The sequence below is a fragment of the Megascapheus bottae genome, chromosome 3 (genome assembly GCF_031878675.1).
Source record: "Megascapheus bottae isolate mThoBot1 chromosome 3, mThoBot2.hap1, whole genome shotgun sequence".
Classification (NCBI taxonomy): Eukaryota; Metazoa; Chordata; class Mammalia; order Rodentia; family Geomyidae; genus Megascapheus; species Megascapheus bottae.
The window spans coordinates 48,321,243-48,347,987 of record NC_143511.1 but is presented as its reverse complement, the minus strand read 5'-3'; the positions used below and the strand labels follow the sequence as shown (position 1 = coordinate 48,347,987).

At 39.0% G+C, this 26,745-nt stretch overlaps 1 protein-coding gene and 1 non-coding gene across 2 annotated transcripts in view; both read left to right on the top strand.

The window, feature by feature from the left end:
• Haus6 (HAUS augmin like complex subunit 6) overlaps positions 1 to 26,745 on the top strand; it is a 34,385-nt gene that overhangs the window by 1,535 nt on the left and 6,105 nt on the right. Inside the window, 13 exon segments of the mRNA XM_090330037.1 lie at positions 1,644 to 1,739; positions 4,513 to 4,591; positions 5,890 to 6,022; positions 7,371 to 7,518; positions 9,481 to 9,546; positions 10,812 to 10,860; positions 14,924 to 15,094; positions 16,051 to 16,244; positions 16,890 to 17,016; positions 18,285 to 18,387; positions 20,490 to 20,574; positions 25,414 to 25,468; positions 25,891 to 26,076. Coding sequence (XP_090186163.1) covers positions 1,644 to 1,739; positions 4,513 to 4,591; positions 5,890 to 6,022; positions 7,371 to 7,518; positions 9,481 to 9,546; positions 10,812 to 10,860; positions 14,924 to 15,094; positions 16,051 to 16,244; positions 16,890 to 17,016; positions 18,285 to 18,387; positions 20,490 to 20,574; positions 25,414 to 25,468; positions 25,891 to 26,076 — 1,492 coding nt within the window.
• On the top strand, positions 25,208 to 25,338 carry LOC150065445 (small Cajal body-specific RNA 8). Its single transcript, XR_016535039.1, has one exon.

Here is a 26,745-nt window from a genome sequence, read left to right as displayed (position 1 = left end):
GTCCTGGGGACTGAACTCAGAGCCTGAGCACTGTCCTTGGGCTTTCCTCAAGGCTAGTGTTCTACCACTTGAGTCACAGCATCAATTTGGGCATTTTTTTTTTTTTTTGGTACCAAGGAATTGAACCCAGGCCTTCTAGGCAAACATTCTACCACTAGGCCAAACTCCTGGCCCCTGTGAGACACTCTTTATCTCCCAAGAAACTGCTATGTAAAGCCCCAGAAGTGGCACTAATGTAGACACTAGCCTTGAGCACAGTGAAGCTCAGGGACAGGGCTTGGGCCCAGGCCCTGAGTTCACCCCCCTTCTCCCCCCCCAAAAAAAATACACAAACACACATAACCATGGTCTTAGTCTAAGATATTTATCTGAAAAGTGCTGTTTTGTTGTTTTTTTTTTTGCCAGTCCTAGGGCTTGAACTCAGGACCTGGATACTGTCCCTGAGCCCTTTGTGCTCAAGACTAATGCTCTACCACTTGAGTTACAGCACCCCTTTTGGCTTTTTATGGTTATGTGGTACTAAGGAATTGAACCCTGGCCTTCATGCATGCAAGGCAAGCACTCTATCACTAAGTCACATTCCGAGTCCCTGAAAAGTGCCCTTTTTTTAAAAAATTAAAGAATTTATTAACATTGATTTTTACATCATTTCACACGTCATGTTTAACAAACAAGTATTCAAGAAGGGAATCTATATACAATCACTGGCAGTTTAGATTTTTATCTCTAAGACCATGTCTATAACATTGGGTACCTAAATATTGGTCAGTTGTGAGGCTTGAACTCTGGGCCTGGACCCTGTCCCTGAGCTCAAGGCTACTGCTCTACCACATTGAGCCACTGCCACTTCCAATTTTCTGGTGGTTTATTGAAGAGTCTCGCGTACTTTAGTGCCCAGTCTGGCTTTGAATGGTGATCCTCAGATCTCAGCCTCCTGAGTAGCTAGGATTACAAGGGTGTGGCATTGTGCCCATCTTCTATTTATTTTTGAGGTGTCAGAAATTGAACCTGGGGCCTCATGTGTGTGAGGCAAGAGCTGTATCAGTGAGCTATAATTCCAGGCTCAATTAATTATTTCTTGAGTTTATATAGCTATGTGTTTTTTTTTCTTTGATGGTATTGTGGTTGAAACTCAGAACTTTGTGCTTGCTAGGCAGGTGTTTTTACCACTTGACATGATGTGGCCCATGTGTTACATTTCTTATGAGTCTTAGGAAGTCTTTTGTGTTTTTCATGTAGTACTTTTTTGACATTGTCTTACCTAGAAAAATTGGTATAATAAAAATTAATGAATTTGGGCTGGGTGTGTGGCATAGTGGTAGAGTGCTTGCCTAGCATGCATGAAGCCCAAGGTTTGATTCCTCAGTACCACATACACAGAAAAAGCTGGAAATAGTGCTGTGGCTCAAGTGGTAGAATTCTAGCCTTGAGAAAGCTCAAGGACAGTGCTCAGGCACTTAGTTCAAGTCACAGGTCTGACAAAAAAAATTAATGAATTTGTTAGTATTATGGGATAAAGATGGTTTGGTTAGTATTATGGGATAAAGATGGTTTGGGGAGTAGTCAAACTCATACAGCTTTTGATGATGTTTAATGTTATTTTCTTTTTCTTTTCTTCCTATCTTTTCATTTTAAACCACTAGGAACATGTTTGACAAGCTGAACCGTGATGCCTTCCATATAGTTTCTTATTTTTTATTTCAAACACTGGACGAGTCTCTTACCAAACAGATTTTCAAGTAAGGAAAGTTATTTCATTTTCTTTTCTTCATTAGTCATTCCCAAATTTGAAAATGGATTATGTCAATTTAAGCCATAATTTCAGTTCTGACCATTAGCTCTTGTGGTAAGATTTAACTGTGAGTCTTAGAAGTATTTAACTTTATTTGAGCAAGCATTTTATTTTTGGGGGGTATTTATCTTAAAACCATTATGAACTTCATTGGTAATACAGATTTTGTTTCATAATATTAGTTAATAACATTCATGGTACTAATTTAGGAAAAACAGTTAACTCATACCAGGCTGTTTATGCATTCACTATCTATTGTAACCCCGCCCCCCCCCCCTTTTTTTTTTTGCTGGTCCTGGGCGGTGAAGTCAGGGCCTGGGCTCTGTTCTTGAGTCTCTTTATGTTCAAAGCTAACACTTGGCCACACCACCCCTTCCAGCATTTTCTATTTATGTGGTCCTAAGGAATTGAACCCATGGCTGCATTAACCAAATAACTAAGCTTTGTTGGGCTTGGGGCTTGAACTCTGGGCCTGGGTGTTGTCCCTGAGCTCTTCAGCTCAAGGCTACCATCCTACCCCTTGAGCCATAACACCATTTCCAGTTTTCTAGGGGTTAATTGGAGATAAGAGTCTCATGGAGGGGCTGGGAGTTTGGCCTAGTGGTAGAGTGCTTGCCTCGCATGCACAAAGACCCAGGTTTGATTCCTCGGTACCACATACATAGAAAAAGCCAGAAGTGGTGCGGTGGCTCAGGGTAGAACACTAGCCTTGAGGAAAGTCCAAGGACAGTGCTCAGGTCCTGAACTCAAGCCCAGGACTGGCAAAAAAAAAAAAAAAAAAAAAGAGTGTCATGGATTTCAGTGCCTGGGCTGGCTTTGAACCTCATCCTCAGATCTCAGCCTCCTGAGTAGCTAGGATTACAGGCCAGGTGTGAGCCACCCTGCCTGGCTCTCAGTTAACATTTGAATTGGCCTATCAAGGAAAAGTAATAACTTTTTTTTTTCTTTTATTTTGTTCCTGTCCTGGGACTTGAACTCAGTGCCTAGATGCTGTCCCTGACCCCCCCCCCCTTTTTTTTTGTGCTTGGGGCTCATGCCTACCATTTGAACCACAGTTCCACTTCTGGTGGTTAATTAGAGATAAGAGTTTTATGGTTTTTCTGCCCAGGCTAACATCATAATGTTAGCCTCAGATCTCAGATCTCACCCTTCTGAATATCGAGGATGATATTAGCTTTTTTTTTTTTGCCAGGGCCTGAGCTCTGTCCTTGGGCTTTTAGTCTTTTTTTTTTTTTTCTTTTTCTTTCTTTTTTGGAACTGGGGCTACTCAGGACATTTCACTTTTGCTTGACTTTCTTTTCATGTCTGACACTTTACCACTTGGGTCATGCCTCAACTTCCAGCTTTTTCTTTTTCTTTTTTCCTTTTTGATTGGTCATAAGACTTGAATTCTGGGCCCGGGCGTTGTCCCGGCTCAAGGCTATCGCCCTGTCCCTTGAGCCACTCCTCGAGTACAGTGCCATTTCTGTTTTTTTGGTGGTTAATTGGAGATAAGAATCTCAAAGACTTTTTAGTAGCTGGACTAGCTTTGAACCTTGACCCTCAGATCTCAGCCTCTTGAATAGCTGAGCCACTGCCCAGCTAACTTCAAGCCATTTCTAGTTGGAGATAAGAGTCTCATAGATTTGTTTGCTTGTCTGCTTAGACTGGCTTTGAACCCCAATTCTCAGATCTTGGCCTCCTAGGATTATAGGAATGAGCCACTGTTATCTGGCTACAATCTAGGTTTTTTAAAATTTTTTTATTTTTGCCAGTCCTGGGTCTTAAACTCAGGTCCTGAGCACTGTCTTTGGGCTTTTTCAAGGCTAGAGCTGTACCACTTGTCACAGCACCACTTCTGGCTTTTTCTATGTATATGGAACCATGGAATCAAAACCAGGTCTTCATGCATGCTAGGCAAGCACTTACCACTAGACCAAGCTCCTGGCCCAATATAGTATTTTTTTTTTTTTTAAACAAAGTTGAAACAAAACTTTTTTTTTTTTTGCCAGTCCTGGGGTTTGAACTCAGAGCCTGAGCACTGTCCTAAGCTATTTCCTCAAGGCTAGCCAGCACTTTAGCACTTGAGCTACAGTACCACTTCTGACTTTTTTGTTTGTGGTACTGAGGAATCAAACCAAGGCTTTTGTGCATGCTAAGATAAGCTGCTCTATGGCTGAGCTACATTCCCAGACTCTGAAACAAAATTTGTGTATTTTTGTGTCTTCTTGGTTAGCCACAAAACAGTAGTACCTATAGACAGTTCTAGGGATTATCTTTAGAAGTAATACCTTCATGTATGTATTCTTCTACTCATTCATTGTATGTATCCCTTTATGTTTGTCTTAAAGGTCTTTCTTCCCTGCTTCCCTAAATTTACTGAACTTGTTTATATTTGAACATTGTTTTGGATTCATTTTCAGTAATTTTAATAGCTGTTAATTCTTTGATTTAAGATATATATCTATATATGTATGTTACCTATTTAAGATATATTCATTATTTTCACTGAACTCTGTAATTATTTGACCGGACTTATGTAGATACTTACAAAATGTAGACAGAGCTTCTCAAATATTGATGAGACTATGCTTAGTTAAAATCTAAGAATATTAGCTTTCATCCATTCTGCTTTTGTTTCTAGTATAGGAAATAAATTTGATTTGTGTTGTTTTTTTCCGAGTTTTTTTTTTTTTTTGAGGGGGTGTCCTAAGTCTAATGCTTTTATATTTGCTTTAAAGATTTTGCTGGCCTCCATTTGACCAAAAAAGTGATGCTGAATTTCGTAAACATTGCTGTGAGTGGTTAAAAAAAATTTCTGTAAGTATTCTTTTTTGAAGAATCTGACCTTATTAAGAAAGTAGCAGCTTTGAATGGAAAAGCAAAAGGACAGTATTCATGACTCTTAGTTAAAGTCTCAGTATAGTCCATACATATACATACACAAAAGTCCGTAAGACTCTTTTCTCCAGTTAACTACCAGAAAACCAGAAGTGATGTGATGCTGTGACTCAAAGTGGTAGAGTGCTAGCCTTGGGCTGAAGAGCTCAGGGACACTGCCCAGGACCAGAGTTCAAGCCCCATGATTGGCAAAATTAAAAAAAAAAAAATAAAAAAAAATAAAAAAACAATAACCACAACAACAACAACAAAAACAAAAGAATAGCCAATACAACAACTGGGAATGCAGCTGGGTACCAGTGTCTCTGTGGCTCAAGTGGTAGAGTGTTAGCTGTGAGTCAAAGAAGTTCAGAGATGGCACCAGGGACTAACACCACAAAAAAGAAAAGACTATATTGGTCATATAAAAACGCAAATAAAGAGGTCTGTAATATAGATTATAGCTGTTCATGTCCTGGTTTTATATTATAGGACAGTCATAAAACTTTCTCCATTGGGTGAAGTTAGGTGAAGGGTATTTGCACTCTGCTATTTTTGCAGCTTCTCAAACAGTGATTTTGATCATTTTATAAAATAGTAACATAATGTGAGGAGCATAGTGGCTGGCTGAGACTTCATCTTTTCTGACCATTTGACACTTAATGAAATTGTGTATACCCAAAACACTGTGCAGTGTGTGGGTATATAGTTATCACTGTCTTCCAGTGATGGGTTCTTCTTTTTTGCCAGTCCTGGGGCTTGAACCCAGGGCCTGGACACTGTCTTGAGCTTTCTCAAGGTTAGCGCTCTACCTCTTGAGCCATAGCACCACTTCTGGCTTTTCTGTGTATGTGATCTGGAGGAATGGAACCCAGTGCCTCATGCATGCTAGCCACATTCCAGGTCCCATTAATGGACTCCTGATGTATGCCCTCTACCAGTATACTTGTTTAAAAAGTGTGATATAAATATCAGACTTATTGTTGCTCTGGGGCCGGGAGTTTGGCCTAGTGGTAGAGTATTTGCCTAGCATGCATGAAAACCTGGGTTTGATTCCTTGGTACCAATTATATAGAAAAAAAACCAGCACTGGTGCTGTTGCTCAAGTGGTAGAGCTCTATCCTTGAGAAAACCCAAGGACAGTAGTCAGGCCCTGAGCCCAAGGCCAGGACTGGCAAAAAAAAAAAAAAATTATTGTTGCTAAGGTCTTTAAATTATGTTGTCCTTTTTCTCTGTAGGCGGAATGTGGAGGTAGTTTTCCTCAAGTTGTTGGCTCACTGTTTCTTTCTCCTGGTGGTCCTAAGTTTATTCATTTGATGTATCATTTTGCAAGATTTGTTGCAATAAAATACATTGAAAACAATTCTAAAAGTAAGTTAAACTTGATGTTAGAAAGTATTTTGTTTTTGATTCTTAAATTGTAATATTTTGTAATTTTAAAACCAAGAATGTTTAATGAAGGGTATTGTTAAAATGTAATTTCTCTAAAAAAAACCCAGTTAATAGTTTACTAAGTGTGGTTTAAAATCTTCACATAATGAACCTCAGTTACTCTTTATCCTATTTCTGATATAGGGCTTAGGAAACACTTTTCATAGAAAGGCCAGATAATAAATATTTTACCCACATAGTAAGTATGGACCACATAGTGTCCCTACCAGGCATTCCTCTTTCTTTAGCTTTTATAGCTATGGAAAAATGTAGAAATGAGTTCTATCATTTTGGCTTCAGGAACACCAACTGGCAAAACTAGGCCAGTGAGTTAGAGTTGACCAACAATGCAAGATGTTAAATGTGTTCAATGTATGTGAAATTTGTTTTATTGCAGGTGTTAGGTTGGAATCCAAGAGATTTGACTTATTTATTATTTACTTATTTATTAGAAAGAAAAAAACCCTGAATTATCTACTTATTTATTGGAGAAAAAATTAATTTTAAAAGCTAATGCTTGAAAGAATGCTATTTGTAATTTATGAATTATGTAGCTCTGTTTAATTGGTTTTTGTTCATAAAACATGGGAAGATGGCTGGGAGCATGGCCTAATGGTAGCATGGTTGCCTACCATTCATGAAGCCTGGGTTCGATTCCCTGGTACCACATACATAGGAAACCCAGAAGTGATGCTGTGGCTCAAATGGTAGAGCACTAGCTTTGAGCAGAAAATGTCCAAGGACAGTGCCACACCCTGAGTTCAAGCCCCAGGACTGGCCAAAAAAAAAAAAAACAAACCCAAATAAAAAAAAAACATGGGGGGGCTGGGAGTTTGGCCTAGTGGTAAGAGTGCTTGCCTAGCATGCATGAAGACCAGGGTTCGATTCCTCAGCACTCCACATACATAGAAAAAGCCAGAAGTGGTGTTGTGGCTCAAGTGGTAGAGTGCTAGCCTTGAGAAAGCCCAAGGACAACGCTCAGGCCCTGAGCTCAAGCCACAGGACTGGCAAAAAAAAAAAACAAAACATGGGAAAGAATAAGACAGAAAAGTTGAAGCACCAAACTCTTATCAATTTTATGAGACAACCATTACTATTTGGCTTATTTCTTTTATCTGTACATTTGTTTATTTTGGCTAGTTAGCATACCCTCATTTCTAAAATCAAAAGATGAGAAATCTAACTTCTACTCTGGTCTGTATCTATTCTGTTTCCCTTTGTAATGCTATGAGCAAATATGCATATATTTTTACCTAGTAAGTTTTCTGTGGTCTTATTTTCCATGTAGATTCTTCTCTTCATTGTGCTGAAACCTTTAATGAAAAGCAACATGACATGCACAAGTGCCTTGCAAGATACCATGTAGCACATAACAGATTTTTACAAATTTTGCAAAGACAAGATTATGTTATCAAAAAATATCGGGAAAATGCGCAGTAAGTAATACTTCAATAATTTGAAACAATTCCTTTTTTTCTGAGCATGAGTGTCTTCAGGGTGACTTCAGCAGAGATAATCTATACCTACTACAAAACCTAACCGTCATCTTTGCATCTTATTTATTATTATTGTTTCAAACAACTCTTTTTTAAAAGATGATCTGGAACTCGGGTGAATGGAAAGAGCTGGTGGAAGTGAGGCCCGAGTCATGTGAGGTAGTGGGGGATGAGGTTGTAGAGATCTTCAGCCCAAGTCAGGTAACTTCTGAATAGACCATGTATTTTGAAACTTTAGACATTCTATAAAACAGTATTGTGAGCAATGGAAAAGATCTTCCCACTTTTCTCCTTCCTTTCCCATCTCCCATCTTCTCCTCCCCTCCCTTTGTTTTTGTTAAGAAAATTAAGTAGTTCTACCAAGAGTATACAGTTCCATAAGTCAGGTTATGAATTGGCAGTATTGGGCTTTGAACTCAGGGCCTGTGTTCCCTCTGTTCTCCCTTCTCTTCCTCTCTCTCTATATGTATAGATGAGGTACTAGAGTTTGAATCCAGAGCCTTTTTACTCATTTGGCTTGCTTGCTTGGCTGATACCACTTGAGCCATGCTTCTAGACCTGCATTTTACCAGTTGTTTTTGGAGTCTCATAGTTGTTGTTGTTGTTTTTCCTGCGCAGGCTGGCTTTGAATTGTGATCTGGATCTTAGTTATTTTTTGGTCTGTTGTGGGACTTGTGGGTCTTAGTTTCTTGAGTAGCTAGGATTATAGGCATGAGCCACCAGTGTCCCCTGAGAAAAAATATTTTTGAACTGTGACATGTAATTGTTTTCATCCTGTTTTGGTCTTGATATTTCATTCTGTAAATTACTATTTTGCAGTGTCTTGGTCTTAATTTTTTTAATTTTTAATTTTTGCCATTCTTGGGCATGGGCTCAGGGCCTGAGCACTGTCCTTGGGTTTTCTCAAGGATAGAGCACTACCACTTGAGCCATAGCACCACTTCTGGCTTTTTTCCTTGCATGTGGTGTTAAGGAATTGAACCTGGGTGTTTGTGCATGCTAGGCAAGTACTCTACCACTAGAGTCCTGCCCCTTTGCTTTTAATTTTTAATTTAATTGAATAGATATTTCATTATGTACATATTGCTTCAAGTAGGTACTTAATACTTTAGCCAGTGTATGTTTGGGCTCTATATTTTAATTACCATTTTATTTTGGGATTTGTTTTTTTCGGGGGGTCTTTTGTCAATACTGGGGCTTGATATTAAGTCTTGGGTATTGTCTCAGCTCTTTCATTGAAAGCAGGCACTCTTAACACTTCCACTGCCAGCTTTTGGGTCAGTAAACTTTTTTTGTCCTTGGTGGTTGTGAATGTTGACACTCAGATCTCAGTCTCCTGGGTCTAGAATTACAGGCCTGAGGTATTCGCTCCTGGCTTGGGAGTCTCATGTGCCATATATTGTTTAGTACTGGAGCCACAGCATCAACTGTGCAGACCAGGTTTTTATTCTCAAGGAATAGGTTATGTCTAACTTTATACAGTTGTAAACATCACTTAGAATGATTTGTCAGCTGTTACAAAAGCTAAAATTTTTTGAAATTATAACTGAAATGATGTCTTATAGTGAATAACATTCAAAATTTACTCCTTAGGTGTGTGAGAAAATGATTTTAAAAAAGTAGATGAGTCTTATTGACTCCGCTGTTCTATGCTGTTGCATAGATATCCGGGACCTTACTTCAAGCCCCCAGTACCTGCCCAAAGGGGAAAAAAAAGTCTGAGCATATACTAAGCTAGCAGTTATAGTTCATCTCAGTACCCTGTATGTTAGATACTTCAAATGTCCTTTGGCTGGCCTTGGGTGTCCTTAGAAGCCTTGAACAAGGATAAGAAAAGGGAAACAACAAGAAAATAATATGGAAATAAATTAATTATAATGGCATTTCTATGTTTTCTTACAGACTGGCAGTTAAGGAAGTACGAAACTTGAGATCAGAATGCATGGGACTTCAAAACCAGATGAAAAAGTGAGGTTTTGTTTGTTTGTTTGTTTGTGGTGGGTCATGGGGTTTGCACTCAGCCTGAGCTCTTCTGCTCTAGGCTACCACCCTACCCTTGAGCCAAGCCCCACTTCCCATTTTCTAGAGGTTAATTGTAGATAAGAGTCTCAGGTCATTTTCTGCCCGTCTGGCTTTGAACCTTGATCCTCAGATCTCAGCCTCCTCAGTAGCTAGGGTTACGGGTGTGAGCCACCGCACCTTGCAAAGTGAGTGAGTTTTAGTTCATTTTTTTTTTTTTTTTTGGCCAATCAAGGGGTGTGAACTCAGGGCCTGAGCACTGTCCTTGAACTTTTCTCAAGGCTAGATCTCTATCACTTGAGCCACAGCACCACTTCTAGCTTTTTTCTATGTATGTGGTACTGAGCCTTTGTGCTTGCTAGGCAAGCACTCTACCACTAGGCCAAACTCCTGGCCCTAAAGTGAGTGAGTTTTAAGAGCTGGAGTTTGCTTTACTTATTAATTTACTTCTTGCATCTTATAGATTAGGAAATAGTCCTACAAACATTTATTAAAATGTAGACAGACTGATTTCTAGTTCAGTTCTGCTATAAAATTATTACTATTGGAAGTGGAGCTGTGGTTCAAAGTGATAGAGCACTGGCCTTGAGCAAAAGAGCTCAGGGTCTGAGCACTGTCAAGCCGTCGACAGATGGGCGCCAGTGGCTCATGCCTATAATCCTAGCTCCTTAGGAGGCTGAGATCTGAGAATGGCCATTCAGAGCCAGCCTGGGCACAAAAAGTCTGTGAGACTCTTATCTGTAATTAACCACCAGAAAACTGGAAGTGGCACTGTTGCTCAAGTGGTAGAGGGATAACCTTGAGCTGAAGAGCTTAGGGATAGTGCGCAGGCCCAGCATTCAAGCCCCCCTATTAAAAAAAATTATTTGTTTTAAGCTTGTATATTATTATTATTATCTTATTTTATTTTATTTTTTTGCTTACCAATCCTGGGGGCTTGATCACTGGGCCTGGGCATTGCCCCTGAGCTGCTTTTTGCTGAAAGGTAGCACTCCAGTACTTGAGCCACAGTGCCACACAAGGCCTTTTCTGTGTATATGGTATTGATAGGGCTTCGTGCATGCTAACAAGTACTCTACCACTAAGCCACATTCCCAGCCCTTATCATTATTTTTAATTGGAATGATTGTGAGTTTATAGATCAGTTAGCTTTTTGGATGCTAAGTTGCTGTATGATTTTCTTATGGCTAATTAAATTATTATTATTTTACTAGAATGGAACCCTATGATGACCAAATTAATATACACGAGAAAATTCAAAAGGTGAGACAGCTTTTAATTAATTTATTTTTATTTTTATTTCTTTGCCAGTATGGGGCTTTAAACCCAGATCCTCATATCTCAGCCTCCTGAGAAGCTAGGCTTACAGGCATGAGCCACCGGGGCCCAGCTTTTTCCAATGTTTGACTGTTGTTTACAGTTTATACACAGAAGTTCTTTTTTTCCTATATATTTTTAAATTGTCATTAATAGAAGGGTTACATTATATTCACCAGATAGAAGGTGCATTACTTCACAAACATTGATACCCTTTCTCATGTGTTGGTCCCCATTTCCCTCCCCCCATCCCCGCCCCTTATCTTGTTTTTCCCCCTTCCCTATCCTATTTCAAATAACCAAATACAAATATATCCGATATATCAGATAACAAGGTAAAATAATATAACCATATGAGATAACCAAGGAACAGCAAAAGAGACGAGAGATAACATAGTACATTAAGGACAACAATCACTCATATGGCTTTTGTTTCTATATCCTGGAGGTCCTTTCTTTTAGCGTCATACTATATGGCCTTATGTATCTAGGTTTTGTTCTATTGTAAATCTGTTAGGAGAGCCCAAGGTTTCTATGGATTATGACAAATGAGGGAAACCATTGAGCCTATGTTCCTTTGAGTCTGGCTTACTTCACTTAATAGGATTTTTTCTTTTTTTTTTTTTTTGCCAGTCCTGGGCTTGAGCTCAGGGCCTGACCACTGTTGTTGGACTTTCTCAAGTCTAGAGCTCTACCACTTGAGCCTCAGCACCACTTCTGGCTTTTTTTCTATGTATGTGGTACCGAGGAATTGAACCCGGATCTCTGTGCATGCTAGGCAAGCACTTAAACCACTAGGCCAAACTCCCGGCCTAATATGATTTTTTCTAAGTCTTTCCATTTCCTTACAAATGGGAGGATGTCATTCTTTCTGAAAGCAGCATAGAATTCCATTGTGTATAAATACCACATCTTGTTGATCCACTCATCAACTGAGGGACATCTGGGTTGGTTCCATGTCTTTACTATGATAAATAGTGCTGCAATGAACATTGTTGTGCTGGTGGATTTAGTATGCCTTTGTTTCTGGACGATTGGGTAAATGCCAAGTAGTGGAATTGCTGGGTCATAGGGGAGCTCTGTGTTTAGTCTTTTTGAGGAACTGCCATACTGGTTTCCATAGTGGTTGAATGAGTTTGCACTCCCACCAATAGTGTAGTAGTGATCCCTCCTGGCCACATCCCCTCCAGCATCTGTTGTTATTAGAGTTCTTGATCCTGGCCATTCTAACTGGAGTGAGGTGGAATCTTATAGTTGTTTTGATTTTCATTTCTTGAATGGCCAGAGATGTCGAGCATTTCTACGTTATACACAGAAGTTCTATGAATACTATTTTTTGTTTGTTTTGCCAGGGCTTGGAGTCCGGGCCTGAGGACTATCCTTGGAGTATCCTCAGGACTAGCACTCTACCACTTGAGCCACAGCACCACTTCTGGCTTTTTCTGTGTATGTAGTACTGAGGAATCAAAGCCAGGGCTTAATGTATGCCAGGCAGGCACTCTACTACTGGGCTGTGCTCTCAGCTTTGAATACTATTAAAAAAAAAAATCTTTTAATTAAGAAATAATGGAGCTGGGCGTTGGTGGCCCATGTCTGTAATCCTAGCTACTCAGAGGCTGAGATCTGAGGATTGAGGTTTTAAGCCATACAAAAAGGCCAGGAGATTCTTATCTCCAGTTAACCACTGGGAAACAGGAAGTGGCTTTGTGCTCAAGTGATAGAGTCACTAGGGAGCTGAAGAACTTAGGGACAGTGTCCAAGCCTAGAGTTTAAGGCCCATGACTGACAAAAACAAAACAAAACAAAAAAAACCCCAAATAGTATAGGATTGATTGGGGGTGTGGCCTAATGGCAGTGTACTTGCCTAGCAACAAGCATGAAACCCTGAGTTCCTGCCCATACACAGGAAAAGCTGGAAGTAGTGCTGTGGCTCAAGTGGTAAAGCACTAGCCTTGAGAAAGCTCAAAGACAATGCCTAGGCTCTGGGACTAAAAAAAAAGAAAGAAAAGGAAAAAATGAAATAATGTATTATTTATGATGTGAAGTGTTATGCCCTATATATTATAGAAAGATGCACATATGTACCACATATATAAAAAAGCTGAAAATGGTCCTGTGGCTCAAGTGGTAGCGCTCTAGCCTTGAGAAAGCCTAAGGACTGGCAAAAAATAAAAATAAACTAAAAAGAAATGATACTGTCAAACTAATCAATGTATGTCTTTACTAAGTTACTGTTTTTTTATGATGAGAATGCTAAAGATCTATCTCTAGCAATTTTCAGTGTATTAATAATTGGTCACCATACAACATAAATCATTTAAACTTCACCAGTCTACCTCAATCTTTGATCAGAATCCTTCTGTGAATATACTTTCATGAATTTTAATGTAAATATATTAATGTATGCTTACGAATTACCTCTTTCTTTCCCTCTTCTTTCCTCTCCTTCCTTTCCCTCTCCTTTTCTCCCTAAAATCAAAGCCAGCCTAGCAGGAAAGTCCATGGGACTTTTTTTTTTTTTTTTGGTGGGTCATGGGACTGGAACTCTGAACCTGGGTGCTGTCCCTGAGCTCTTCAATTCAAGGCTAGGACCCTACCCCTAAGCCACAGCCCCACTTCCTGTTTTCTGGTGATTAATTGGATATAAGAGTCTCATGTTCTTTTTTTTTTTTTTTTGCCAATCCTGGGCTTGAGCTCAGGGTCTGAGCACTGTCCTTGGACTTTCTCAAGGCTAGAGCTCTACCACTTGAGCCTCAGCACCACTTCTGGCTTTTTTCTATGTATATGGTACCGAGGAATCGAACCCGGGTCTTCATGCATGCTAGGCAAGCACTTTAACCACTAGGCCAAACTCCTGGCCCCAAGAGTCTCATGTTCTTTAGTGCTGGGGCTGGATTTGAACCTTGATCCTCAGATCTGAATCTACTGAGTAGTTGGGATTACAAGCGTGAGCCACCTGCTGGCTCTGTGAGACTTTTATCTCCAATTAATTACCAGGAAGCTGGAAGTAAAACTGTGGCTCAAATGGTAGACTGCTAGCCTTGAGCAAAAATTAAGCTTAGGGACAGTATCCAGGACCATAGTTAAAGCCCTACTACCATTTCCTACCACCACGCCCAGACAAACTTTTCTGAATGAATTCAAATTGTAATCTTTTCTCTGAACTCCTTTTTTTTTTTTTGCCAGTCCTGGGGCTTGAACTCAGGGTCAGAGCCTTGTCCTTGAGCTTTCTCAAGAATAGAGCTCTACCACTTGAGTCACAGTACCACTTCTGTCTTTTTCTTTGTATGTGGTACCATGGAATCGAACTCTGGTCTTTGTGCATGCTAGATAAGCATTCTTACCACTAGGCCAAACTCCTGGCCCTGAAGTCTTTTATTATTTCTCACTAAAATCTCTGTTACATTGAAGCTTGTCAGAATATAGGGATTGCTAATTGTATCTTGGTTGTGTCTGAGTATTATAAATTATAGTGAGCTAGAGTCTCCTACAAATATTCTCTAGCACTGGTGGCTCACATCTGTAATCCTACTCTGTAGCTGAGATCTGAGGATTATGGTTCAAAGCCAGCCTCAGCAGAACAGTCCATGAGACTCTCATCTCCAATAAACTACTCAGATACAGCTAGAAGTGGCACTGAGTACAGAGAGACTGAAGGACAGCACCCAAGCCCAGAGATCAAGCCCTAGGACTAGCAAAAAAACCCAAAACCTTCAATTTCTAAGCCCCATTTGGCAGTAGCACTGGTCTAAACTATTAGAGAATAAAATAAAATTTTTTTTTTCTTGATGGAAATTTGTCCAGGAATGCTTCTTTTGTTAGAGTAAGCAAATATTCATGCCTGTCCCTCCCTCCCCCATCTTCCTCTTTCCTAATCCTTGTAGGACTGGGTAGAACACAGGGTCTTGTGCTTTCTAGGCAGACACTGTACTACTTGGGTGCTTACATTTCTGGAATATGTATATACAGATTCTGCATGTACTTTTTAATATTTTGTGTCTTTTCAAAGGTTCGGTCTTTGTGGACTTCGGTGAATGAAACACTCATACTTTTAGAAAAAGAAAGAGAAGTTGTTACTTCAGTTCTTGGTCTTGTTAAGCACTATGATTTAGATGGAACTGATGTTGTTATTAATATTCCAAGGCTTTTACTTGATAAAATTGAGAAACAAATGGGTCAGGTAAGCATTTGATATTATTTTGGAAAAATTCCAAAACATTGCATATGACTATTATATATTGTTTTTCTCCAAATGTTTTTATCCTTTCAAAATTTATGAGTATATCTAGAAATTCTTCATAAGGAAGGTTATTGTTAAAGGTGTGATTTAGCTGTTGGTACTTTTTCCACACCTGTGGTCCTATATCATATAGGGTAGGAAGTATAAGTTTAATTAGAAGGAAGATGATTCTATACTAGTTATTTATACATGTTGCTAAATGCTTTCTAGAAATCTTTTCTCAAAGTCTCCATCCTCATGATTTCTTTCGTATTTTTTTTTCCAGTCCTGGGGCTTGAACTCAGGACCCAGGCATAGTCGCATAGTCTTTGAGCATTTTCAAGGCTAGTACTCTACTACTTGAGCTACATCACCACTTCTAGCCTTTTCTTTGTATGTGGTACTGAGTAATTGAACCCAGGGCTTCATGCTCTGAAGCACTACTACCACTAGGCCACATTTGCAGCCTATATCTTGGTTTTATTAAGCATTCTTTTTTTTTTTTTAATTTTTTTTTTGCCAGTCCTGGGCTTGAGCTCAGGGCCTGAGCACTGTCCTTGGACTTTCTCAAGGCTAGAGCTCTACCACTTGAGTCTCAGCACCACTTCCAGCTTTTTTCCTCAGGGCTAGTGCTATACCACTTGAGCCACATCACCACTTCTTTTCTACAGTACTGAGGAACCTGGGTCTCCGTTCATGGTAGGCAAGCCCTAGGCCAACCACTAGGCCAAACTCCAAGCCCTGGCTTAGTAATTCTTTAACAGTGAATTTAAATTATTTGTGTAATTTCGTTTTAGATGGTATTTTTTTTAATTCCCTTAAGAGAAAAATATTAGAGTGAAAAGCATATTTACGTAATAGTTTTCTGTCAAAAGAAGCTATAATTCTCTACTTTGCCTCTGCCTCTTGATCTTTAGCTGCGCATAGGAAATGTTTATGAGGCTGGAAAATTGAACCTTTTAACCATTATTCAGTTGTTAAATGAAGTCTTGAAAGTAATGAATTATGAACGTCATCAGGCTGATCAAGAAAGATTGACAGTAGACCTTCACTACCTTGAAAAAGAGACCAAATTCCAGAGGGAAAGATTGTCAGATCTGAAGCATATAAGGTACGCTAAAAGGAACTCCCTTTATTTTACTAGGGAAGAGTAGGGTGGCTTTCTTAATACTTCAAAAATTTATGTAGTCAATTCATAGAAATACATGTTAGGTAGAAAGGACAAGCTTTTCTTTATTTGTAATAAATTATTTGCCCTGATTGATAATTCTTCATGAAACAACTTACTATATTTGGGTTTTGTTGTGTTTAACAATAGAAATTGAGTCCCAAGGTTTTTCATTTGTCTAGAAAGACTGGAAATTAGAAGTAGACAGAATAAGATTAGGGTTCTGACAGATTAGATCTAGGAAAAGCTTTAGGTTTCAGAAGGGCTAGAGACAAGGCTCAAATAGAGTACGTGTCTACCAAGTATTCTGCGGTACAGCAAAAATAAATAAAAAGTATATATATGTATAATTTTAGGCTAGGAGTATGGCGTAAGTGGTAGCGTATCTGCTTATCAATTACAAGATCCTAAGTCCTCTAGTTTTAACAGAAAAAGGTTTTTTTATGTTTGTGAGATTTTGTTCAATTTATATGTATTGTCTTAGTTGAATTCTCAATTTCATGTTCTTCTACTTCCCTAGTATGTAACTTTCTTAAATTTTACTACATGTTTTTATTTTGAATAAAGTTACTTTTTATGCTGTCATAGGTCTAAAATAAAAGAAGACCTCACAGATATACGACATTCTATTACTGAAAAGCAAAGAGAATGGCATAAGAAATGGGAAAAAAGCCTTGGCCTATCTCCTTTCAGTTTAATTAAAGGTTGCACTCCAGTAAGTAATGTTGATGTGTCTTATGGAAAGTAATTTAATTTTGATAAAGTTGATCTCTCATATTAAAGGTATCTAGAACTGGGCACTGTGGATACTTTGGAGGCTGAGATCATAGGATCGCAGTTCACAGCCAGCCCAGGCACTAAGGTTCCTGAAACTCTTACAAGCAATTAACCATCAGAAAACCGGAAGTGGCGGTGTGGCTCGGGGTGGTGAGTTGAAGAGCTCAGGGGCAACGCCCCTAGAGTTCAAGCCCTACAACTGACCCCCCCCCCAAAAAAAAAAAATCAAAAGGTAACCTCAAGTACAGAGTAGAATTTTTAATGGGGAGGGGAGGCAGTTGTGGGACTTGAACTCTAGGCCTGGGTGTTGTTGTCTCTGAGCTCTTCAGCTTAAGGCTACAGTCCTACCCCTTGAGCCACAGCACCACTTCTCATTGTCTGGTGGTTAATTGGAATCTCATGGCCTTTTTAGTGCCCAGGCTGTCTTTGAACTGCGATCTTCATATCTCAGCCTCATGAGTAGCTAGGATTACAGGCATGAGCTACTGCGCCCAGCCACAGTAGAACTTTTAATCAGCTATTGTCATTTATAGTTGATATTTTCAAATTCAGAGTGCTATTTTTTTGAATGAAAATGAGATTTTCCCTTGATATAAGCTATTTCAATATTTGAGACGGTTGGAAAACAAAGCAACTTATTATTATTATTATTATTATTTTCTGTTGGTCATGGGGCTTTGACCTCAGGTACTGGGCATTGTCCCTGAGCTCTTTTGCTCAAGGATAATGCTGTACCACTTTGACATCTCTACTTCCAGTTTTAAGATGTCTTTTTGCCTGACTGGCTTTGAAACTTGAGCCTCAAACCTCAGCCTCCTAAGTAGCTAGTATTCTAAGTGGCTCTATCGGCCACGGGCTGCAGTGTTTTTTTTTTTTTTTTTTGGTTTGTTTGTTTTGTTTTTGGTCAGTGGTGGGACTTGAGCTCCTTAGCTTAAACTACTCTACCTCTTGAGCCATAGCACCACCACTTCCTGTTTTCTAGTGGTTAGTTAGAGAGTAAAGTCTCAGGGACTTTAGTACCCACGCTGGTTTGAACCACAGTCTTCAGATCTCAGCTTTCTGAGTAGCTAGGATTACAGGTGTGGGCCACCAGGCCTGGCTTGATAATTTTTTAATGGGCAGAAAAAGCATCCAGTCATAGATTCACTAGTATTGTTAATGGTAGTTGTTAAATGTTCTTTAAAATTGTTCATTCTGTGTTTTAAGGCAGTGAATCTTCTACCACCTATGTCTCCCCTTTCATTTGATCCTGTCTCAGAGGAAGTGTATGAAAAGAGTATTTTGTCTCAGTACCCTGCTTCACTTCCAGGTTGGTTTTTTATTATTGTCTCTTTTGAGCCTTGCTTCTGTCATTTCTCATTATTACTATACTCAGTATGTATTACTTTACTCAGTATGTATGTGACATACTCCCATCATTGTAGTCATTGCAAAGTGGACAGCACAATGGCACTTAGTGCAATATTATGTAATTATCACCATTATTTAGTTCCAGAACATAATCATCTAAATGGAGCCCCTTGTTGATGAAGTAATCATTCCTAATTTTCTTCCACTCTTGTTTCTGGCAGCCAGTAATACAATTCTTAATTGTGAATTTGCCTGTTTTGGCTACTTTATATAAATTGAGTCATACATATAATATGAGGCCTTTTGTGTTTTCTTACCATTATCCTAGACAGACTCCATGCTGGCAAAGTTTTGTTTTTTTTCCTACTGTCATGGGGCTGGAATTCTGGGACTGGGTACTGCCCCTTATCTTCAGCTCAAGGCTACTGCTGTATACCTCAAGCCAGAGTGTCACTTCTGGCTTTTTAGTGGTTCATTGGAGGTAAGCATCTCACGGACTTTAGTGTCCAGGCTAGCTTTGAACCGGGATCCTCAGATGTCAGCCTTTTGTGTAGGTAGGATTACAGGTGTGAACCACTGTGCCCAGCGATGGTGAAGTTTTTTTTTTTTTTTTTTTTTTTTTTATTAACTCTCCCATTGTTAGTATAGTAATTGCACATAATTCAGTGATTGGATTCTGAGTAAATATGCTGCTCTAAAATAAGCTAAGTATTATAATTTTAATTTTATTGGGTTATGTGCTAGTTCTGTGATCTGTATGCTTACACAAAGTTAAATAATGCTAGAGAATTCTAGTATGTTAGGTTCCCTTTGTATGTGTGCATGTATTAGTACTGGGGCTTGAGTTCGTGGCCTGGCCACTATCCCTTTGCTTTTTCACTATTGCCATTTGAGACATGACTTAACTTCAGACTTTTTTTTGGTGGTTAGTTTAAGAGTGTTACAGACTTGACTTGCTATGGCTGGTTTCAAACCATCATCCTCAGATCTTAGCTTCCTGAGTAGCTAGGGTTTGTATACATGAGCCATCAGTGTCTAGCAGGAACTTAAATGGGATCTTATACATGTATCAGTCATTTTATGTTTTAGTTAGTTTTTTTTTTTTTTGCCAGTACTGGGCTTGAGCTCAGAGCCTGAGCACTGTCCTTGTCTTTTTTTTTTTTTTCAAGGCTAGAATCCTACCATTTCAGCTATAGCAGTACTTCCTGGCTTTTTCTGTGTATGTGATACTAAGGAATTGCTAGGCAAGTACTCTACCACTAGGCCAAATTCCCGGCTCACATTAGTTAAAAAATTCTATATAATTTTTTTTGTGGCTCAGCCTTCTAGAGTAAGTTTGGAAACAATGCTTCCCACTATTTTTTTTTTTTTTTTTTTTTGGTCATCTGTGAGGCTTGAACTCTGGGCCAGGGTGCCCACTATATATTTTGAGGAATAGTTTACTCTTTAGTGGTCTTCTAGAATTAGGTAGTGGATCTGTTTAGTCCCGTGCTATTATTCGTTGAGAGATTTTTATTTATACTTATTTGTAATTATTTTTTTAGTATATGTTGTACTGGGGGGATTTTTATGACATTTTTCACACATATATAAATGTAGTCCCATTAATCTCACCCCTCGATTACTATTGGGAAAATTTTATTACTGCATTAATCAGCAGTCTTTACTTACAAAGGTCTATTAGGAGATATTTTCTTTATTACCATTTGACAGTAACACTCAGATAATTATCTTTTTTCTTTTTTTATTAAAGAATCTTAACATTCATTTTTACATCATATTTAAAGTGACATGTTTAGCAAACAGGTGTTCAAGAAAGGAATCTCTATATAGATAATTATCCTTTATTAATGGTGTTTATATTCTTTGTTTTTCTTCTTCTGTTTAGAAGTTATTTCAGACAACTTGGCATGTAGGTCAGTAGTATAGTCCTTGCCTAGCATAAGGAGAACCTTGCTATGAACCTCAGCTCTGGGGGGGAAAATGTATTTTAGAATTCTAAGAGATCTTTGAGTATTAGAATGTATGAGCATAACTAAAAATAATTGTTTTCTACTTTAGATATGCTTAAGCAACATAATCAAGAAAGTGGTTGCAGAAGAGACAAGGAAATCCCCAGAGCTGTGTGTGATCTAGGCCATAATAGGTAAAATAAATTTGATATCTTGTATTAATCTTGTCAGTTTCCAAACTCCTATCAGTAAGAATAGGTCATAATTTCCCTTTCTTAACTAGATACTATTTTTCTACTATAGACCCACATTTTAGGAAAAGTTTTATACTTTTTATGATGAAAGCTTTTTCACTTTTGTTTTTATCTAAATATTGGATTTTATGGAAATTATATAAGGTAAGAATGGAAATTTTTGCCTCCTTTTTTTTTTGTCATAAGACTTGCACTCTGGGCCTGGGCGTTGTCCCTGAGCTCTTTACTTCAAGGGGACCGCCATACCCTTTGAGCCACAGCCTCTACTTCCCGATTTCTAGTGATTGGAGATAAGAGTCTCATAGTGTACATTACTGACAAAAAACAGAAAACATAACTAGTTTTAAGCCCCACTACCAACAAGCCAAGCCACACTTCCCATTTTCTAGAGGTTAATTGGAGATAAGAGCTTCAGGTCCTTTTGTGCAGGGTTGGCTTTGAAACTTGATCCTTAGATCTCAGTCTCCTGAGTAGCTAAGATTACAGGCATGAGTCACTGCCAAGGGTCCAGCTTGTATAAACTTTTTTGAAACTACTTTGGAGCTGTTAAAACTTTTTGGCTTTTAATCTTTACATTTCTCCTTTACTGAATTTCAAAGATAGGGCACTATGAGCATTCATATTTGCCACCTAAGCATCCTTACTGATAGAAATGAAATTCTAGTATATCTTGTTAAAACTTTTCTATTTATTATAGCTGTAGATATGTTTTAACAATAGTAAGATGAGACATTGGTTATCATTTCTAGCAAATCACTTGTCAAACAGGTATCATTCTTTTTCTCTTCTCTCCTTTTCTCTTTTTGACTCACTCAGAATTTTATTATATTGGCCTTGAACTCCTCATCAGTATTCTATACTGGCTGATTTCTAATCCCACCACTTTTCCAACTTCGCATGTTTTTTTCCTTCTATGGTTTGTATATCTTATATATAAACTTTGTTCTAATAAAAATGTAGATGTTTTACATGTGTATATTGTTACAGTAAATTAACATACCATTTATTCTTTTTTAGTTGTGGGGCTTGAACTCAGGGCCTGGGAACTGTTTCTGAGTCCTTTCACTCAAGCTCCACTTCTAAGTTTCTGGTGGTTGTTTGGAGATAAAGAGTCTCACAGACTTTTCTACCGAGGCTGGCTATGAACCATGATCCTCACGATCTCAGCCTCCTGAGTAACTATGACTACAGGTGCAAGCCACCAGCACCTGGCTTATAGCATTTATAATTAGACTCCCAGTTTTTGCACTAGGCTTTTACTTCTGTGAAAAACATGTCATTTTCTTCCTCTTGATTTTTTTGTTTTGTTTATTTTTACTTTTATTTTGTTGGTAGTGGGGCTTAAGCTCTGGGCCTGGGTGCTGTCCCTGACCTCAAGGCTAGTGCTCTACCACTTGAGCCACAGCACCACTTCCAGCTTTTTCTGTGTTTGTGGTACCAAGGAATCAAACCCATGGCCTCATATATGCTAGGCAAGCACTCTACCACTAGGCCAAACTCCTGGCCCCTTTTTTTCTGCCAATCCTGGACCTTGAACTCAGACTGGGCGCTGTCCTTGGGCTTTCTCAAGGCTAGAGCTTTACCACTTGAGCCACAGCACCATTTCCGGCTTTTTTCTGTTATGTGGTATCAAGGAATTGAAATCTGGTCGTTGTGCATGCTAAGCAAGCACTCTACCACTAGGCCAAACTCCCAGCCCCTCTTTCTCTTTTGAAAGGACTCTTTTGTTAGGATAAATTGCCATGATAGGATCAACACTTTTGTCTTGTGATTATTATTATTTTTTGTTGTTGTTGGGGCTTAAACTTTGGGTCTGGGCGTTGTCCTTGAGCTCTTCAACTGAAGGCTACCATACTACCCCTGGGCCTGGGCATTGTCCCTGAGCTCTTCAGCTCAAGGCTATTGCCCTAACCCTTGAGTCACAGCCCCACTTCCAATTTTCTAGAGATTAATTGGAGAAAAGAGTCTCAGGATCTTTAATGCCCAGGCTGGCTTTGAACCTTGATCCTCAGATGTCAGCCTCCTAAGTAGCTAGAATTATAGGCACAAGCCACCGCACCTAGCTTTCTTCTGGTTTTTGATCTGTTACAGTGGTAGGATTTCATTGCCCTCAATCTAATCATGGCAAGTGGATAGGGAATAGATAATGCAATTGCTGCTATAAAGTTGTCTTGTGATATTCATGGTTAGAAAGCTACATAAGAATATTTAAATAGAAATAATTTGTTACTTATAGAAATTCCATCTTCAAAGTGACTTTACATTTGTTCACGCTATCAGATGTCACTATTAAATACTGTGTTAGTACCTGGGAATTGTAAGGTCTTCCAAAAGGAAACTCCACGCAGTTCAGGAGAAGAGGTTTTATTGCATGAGGAAAGAGCAGACTCCTGCCGTCCAAGGTGGAGTCAGGTGAGCAAGAGAGTTTAGGGCGGGAAGTGAGAGAGGAAGGGGGAAGGTATAGACACAGGGGAAGTGGATGTGACCTCAGAGGATGGGGAAATACCTCAGTGGGACCCTCCCACTGCCCCCAGGCATGCCGGGTTGCCAGGGTTACAGGTGCTGGGCGGGGATTTCCAGAGTGCAGTGGGAGAGAGCCAAGGGAAGAAGTTATTTCTTCCAGTCGGACCTAACAGGAATAGCCTTTGGGAAAGATAGAACCTTTGTCTCACCTATCTAGTGGTGGCACCTTAGTAGTATTGGTCCATTGACTGGTTGGTTCAGTTTCAGGGCTTTTTGTTAAGTTTTTTTGAAACTTTATTAGAGGATAAAAATACTTATTAAAGATTAAAATGGTATTGTCATTCAGTCCCATGAATGGGCCAGCAGTAAATACAGACTAAAGAAAGGGGGTTAGTTCAGCAAGGGCGGGAGCAGGCAAAGCCTGGAGCCTCATGGTGGGAGCTATGAGGGGCCACAGAAACAGTTGGAATGAAGCATAGGGCTTTTTGCATTTGAGCAATTTGGCCATAGGCCTGGCACAAACCCAATTGGATTTAGAGGAAGGGTTTGGTTGCGATAGGAGGCACTGCCTTAGGGCTGAGGTTCAGGGATCTAGTCTTTTGTGGCCTGCTTGGCCTGTTAGAGTCACTAAAGCAACTGATATGGAGCTACCATTTGAACAGCTGTAATAAGATACTGATTTGCTGCATTTCTTTTTTTTTTTTTGGCAGTCCTGGGGCTGAGCACTTTCCCTATGCTTTTTCCTTAAGGCGCTCTACTATATGAGCCACATCACCACTTCTGGCTTTTCTATGTATGTGGTACTGAGGACTTGAACCCCAGTCTTCAAGCACTCTACCACTAGGTCAAATCCCCTGCCTGATTTGCTGCATCTTTATTTCCTGGAGTTTGGAGTTAGTCTGGGTGAGGTCCCGAAGTACTTGCCACATTTGGGTTTCCTGACCCTTTCTGTAACTGGCTTCCTGAGCTCTGGGTTGAAACTATACAGTGATCTGCTTCCAGGGAGTGGCAAGCTCTTCAGGATAGGACTTTGGAGAGAGGCTACTCAGCCACTGAGGCTACTAAACTTATAGGGGCTGATTGGATAAGTGTGAATTGAGTATTGAGTCAAATGCCAAGATGTTGGAGTAATGAATAGGGGATTAGAGTTCAAGGCCAGAGTAAGGGTCCTGGTAAACTCTTTCAAAGGGTGATGGGTAAGTAGTAGGTGGTGGTATTACTTGGCCAGGCATGGGCTGGGCCATAGGGGCAAGGGAAGAGTATCAGGTGAGAGTCACATTATCTTCTTAGCTTCTTTTAGTAGTATTCACTGTGTCCAACCCAAGCGAAAACCTCATGTTCTCCTTCAAGGTAGGAAGCAGGAATCACTGGAATCTCTCTAGGAGCAATCTTGAGTTCTGGTTCACTAAAGTCAAGTTGCTGCCATCTGACTCTCTTTTTAGTTGCTGTAAACTGGGACTGCAACCATTGGGGCTATTAGTATTTTGCTAAGTGGGTGTAGGGGTGAAAGGCAGTTCCTGAAGGTGGAATAAAGGGACACAAAGTTTGACCTCAAGGTCTTGATCTCTGAATTGTATATCATCATACCTGGTCAGAAGAATTTTAAAGTCTTTGTTATAATGAAATTCCATGATCTGGACCCTGAGGTTATCGCAATCAAATAGTTTTAGTTAATTGTTGTTTGAGTTATATTTATGTTTTGGGGTATTCATCAAGCTTTTACCCTTTTTTTTTTTTGCATTTTTTATTGTAATTAGTAAAAGGGTTACATGATATTTGCCAGATAGAAGGTGCATTAATTCACATATATTGATACCCTTTCACATGTCTTGGTACCCATTTCCCTCCCCCCCACCCCCCCCCCTTTTTTTTGCTAGTCCTGGGCTTGAGCTCAGGGCCTGAGCACTGTCCTTGGACTTTCTCAAGGCTAGAGCTCTACCACTTGAGCCTCAGCACCACTTCCAGCTTTTTTCTATGTATGTGGTACCAAAGAATTGAACCTGGGTCTTTGTGCATGCTAGGCAAGCACAAACTCCCGGCCCCAAGCTTTTTACCCTTTTAAGAAATACTGAGGAATTTACAAATCTATAGCAAGTAAAATGTTCATAATTGGGAGGCTGATACACAAATTGGGCTGATATAATGCTCTAATTGTCACTATGCCTCCCTAGAATAAGCTGCCTTTCGATGACCGGGACGAATTGAGTGAAATCGGAACGGACAGATACGGGGCACACAGTTTATTTACAATATTCAGATACATTGGTTCAATGAGAATCTTTCCTTTTTATAATTTGCTATTATTCTTCCTTTTAGCACTGCCTCTTTCCTGTTGCAACCCATTTCGTCACCAGATAGAAGTAATACAAAGGTATAATGTAAAACAGTTTTCACATAATTCTTGCTATACTAAATTGTATTATTCATTTTCAAATTAATAGCTTAATTAAACGTGTTTCAATTTCATATTTCCTGGTATTTATACATTTTGTACTATCCTTTCCATAATGTTTTTTGCTAAGAGAAAATATTGGAATTACCTTATTCTTCCAATGAATGTATAATTTAACAATAGTAATAAACTTTTTGGTAGATGTGTATTCCTGACCATTGCCTAAGAGGTTGAGGTAGGGGGATTAAGAGGTTGAGGTAGGGGGATTTTGAGTTTGAAGTAAGCTGGGGTACATAGTAGGATGTTGTCCCAAATAAAATCTGTGACCCGCTAATGAAGGAAGTTTCAGGATCAGTTATGATTATTAAGATTTTAACATTACATGTCTTCTTTTTCTTCAGGATATAATAATGAGGATTCCCAAAGAGAAAAATGAAATTTTTCCTAAGAAAATACCAGAATCTAAATTGGAAATCTCTTCTGTATCTGACATTACAAAGACTACAGATAATAGTTCATCTGAAGGATGTCTGGCTGCTAAAAAAAGCGATCCATTCCAAAAAGAACAAGACCATCTGGTAGAAGAGGTTAGAAAAAGACTGTGATTTTATTATTTCCCCTTGTTCTTCTTGGGCTCTGAAATGAAATAATTTCTGAGTAATAGATAATTTGAGGTAAAACCAGCTATGGATAATAAAAATCACTGTTAAAGCAAACATGGAGTTTCAATAAAAAGTATGAATAGATTTCATATAAACAAGATTATATCCACGATTTAGAATCTCCTTCCCTTGATATAACTGTCAGCCCAAACTGTAACATTAACTATAGTTTTTTTAGATAAATGTAACCAGTGATATTTAAAAAGTTTGTCAGTGCTTTGTTTATAAGCTTTCCTTTTTTTGAATATTAGCATAATATTAACATTCAGTATTATTATTGAGCAATGGTTTTGTTCTTGCTTTATAAAAATTTTTAAATGAAGTACATTGCTGTTAATGAACTTCATTTTTTCGGGCTGGCTTTGTCCCTTAATGGTATTAAGCAACTACATCCTTCTTTTACTACTCAGTATTGTAGAATTGAATTTCCACAAACTACTCAAGCTGTTCAATTACATTATTTTTGTTGCATGTTTTCACAATATTCCTTAGCATTATTTGAATTTGGTTTTGCAAGCAGGAGAAAATCAGTTATTTTGTGTGCCGGTCTAGGAGCTTGAACTTAGGCTGTGAGTGCTGTCCCTGAACTTTTAT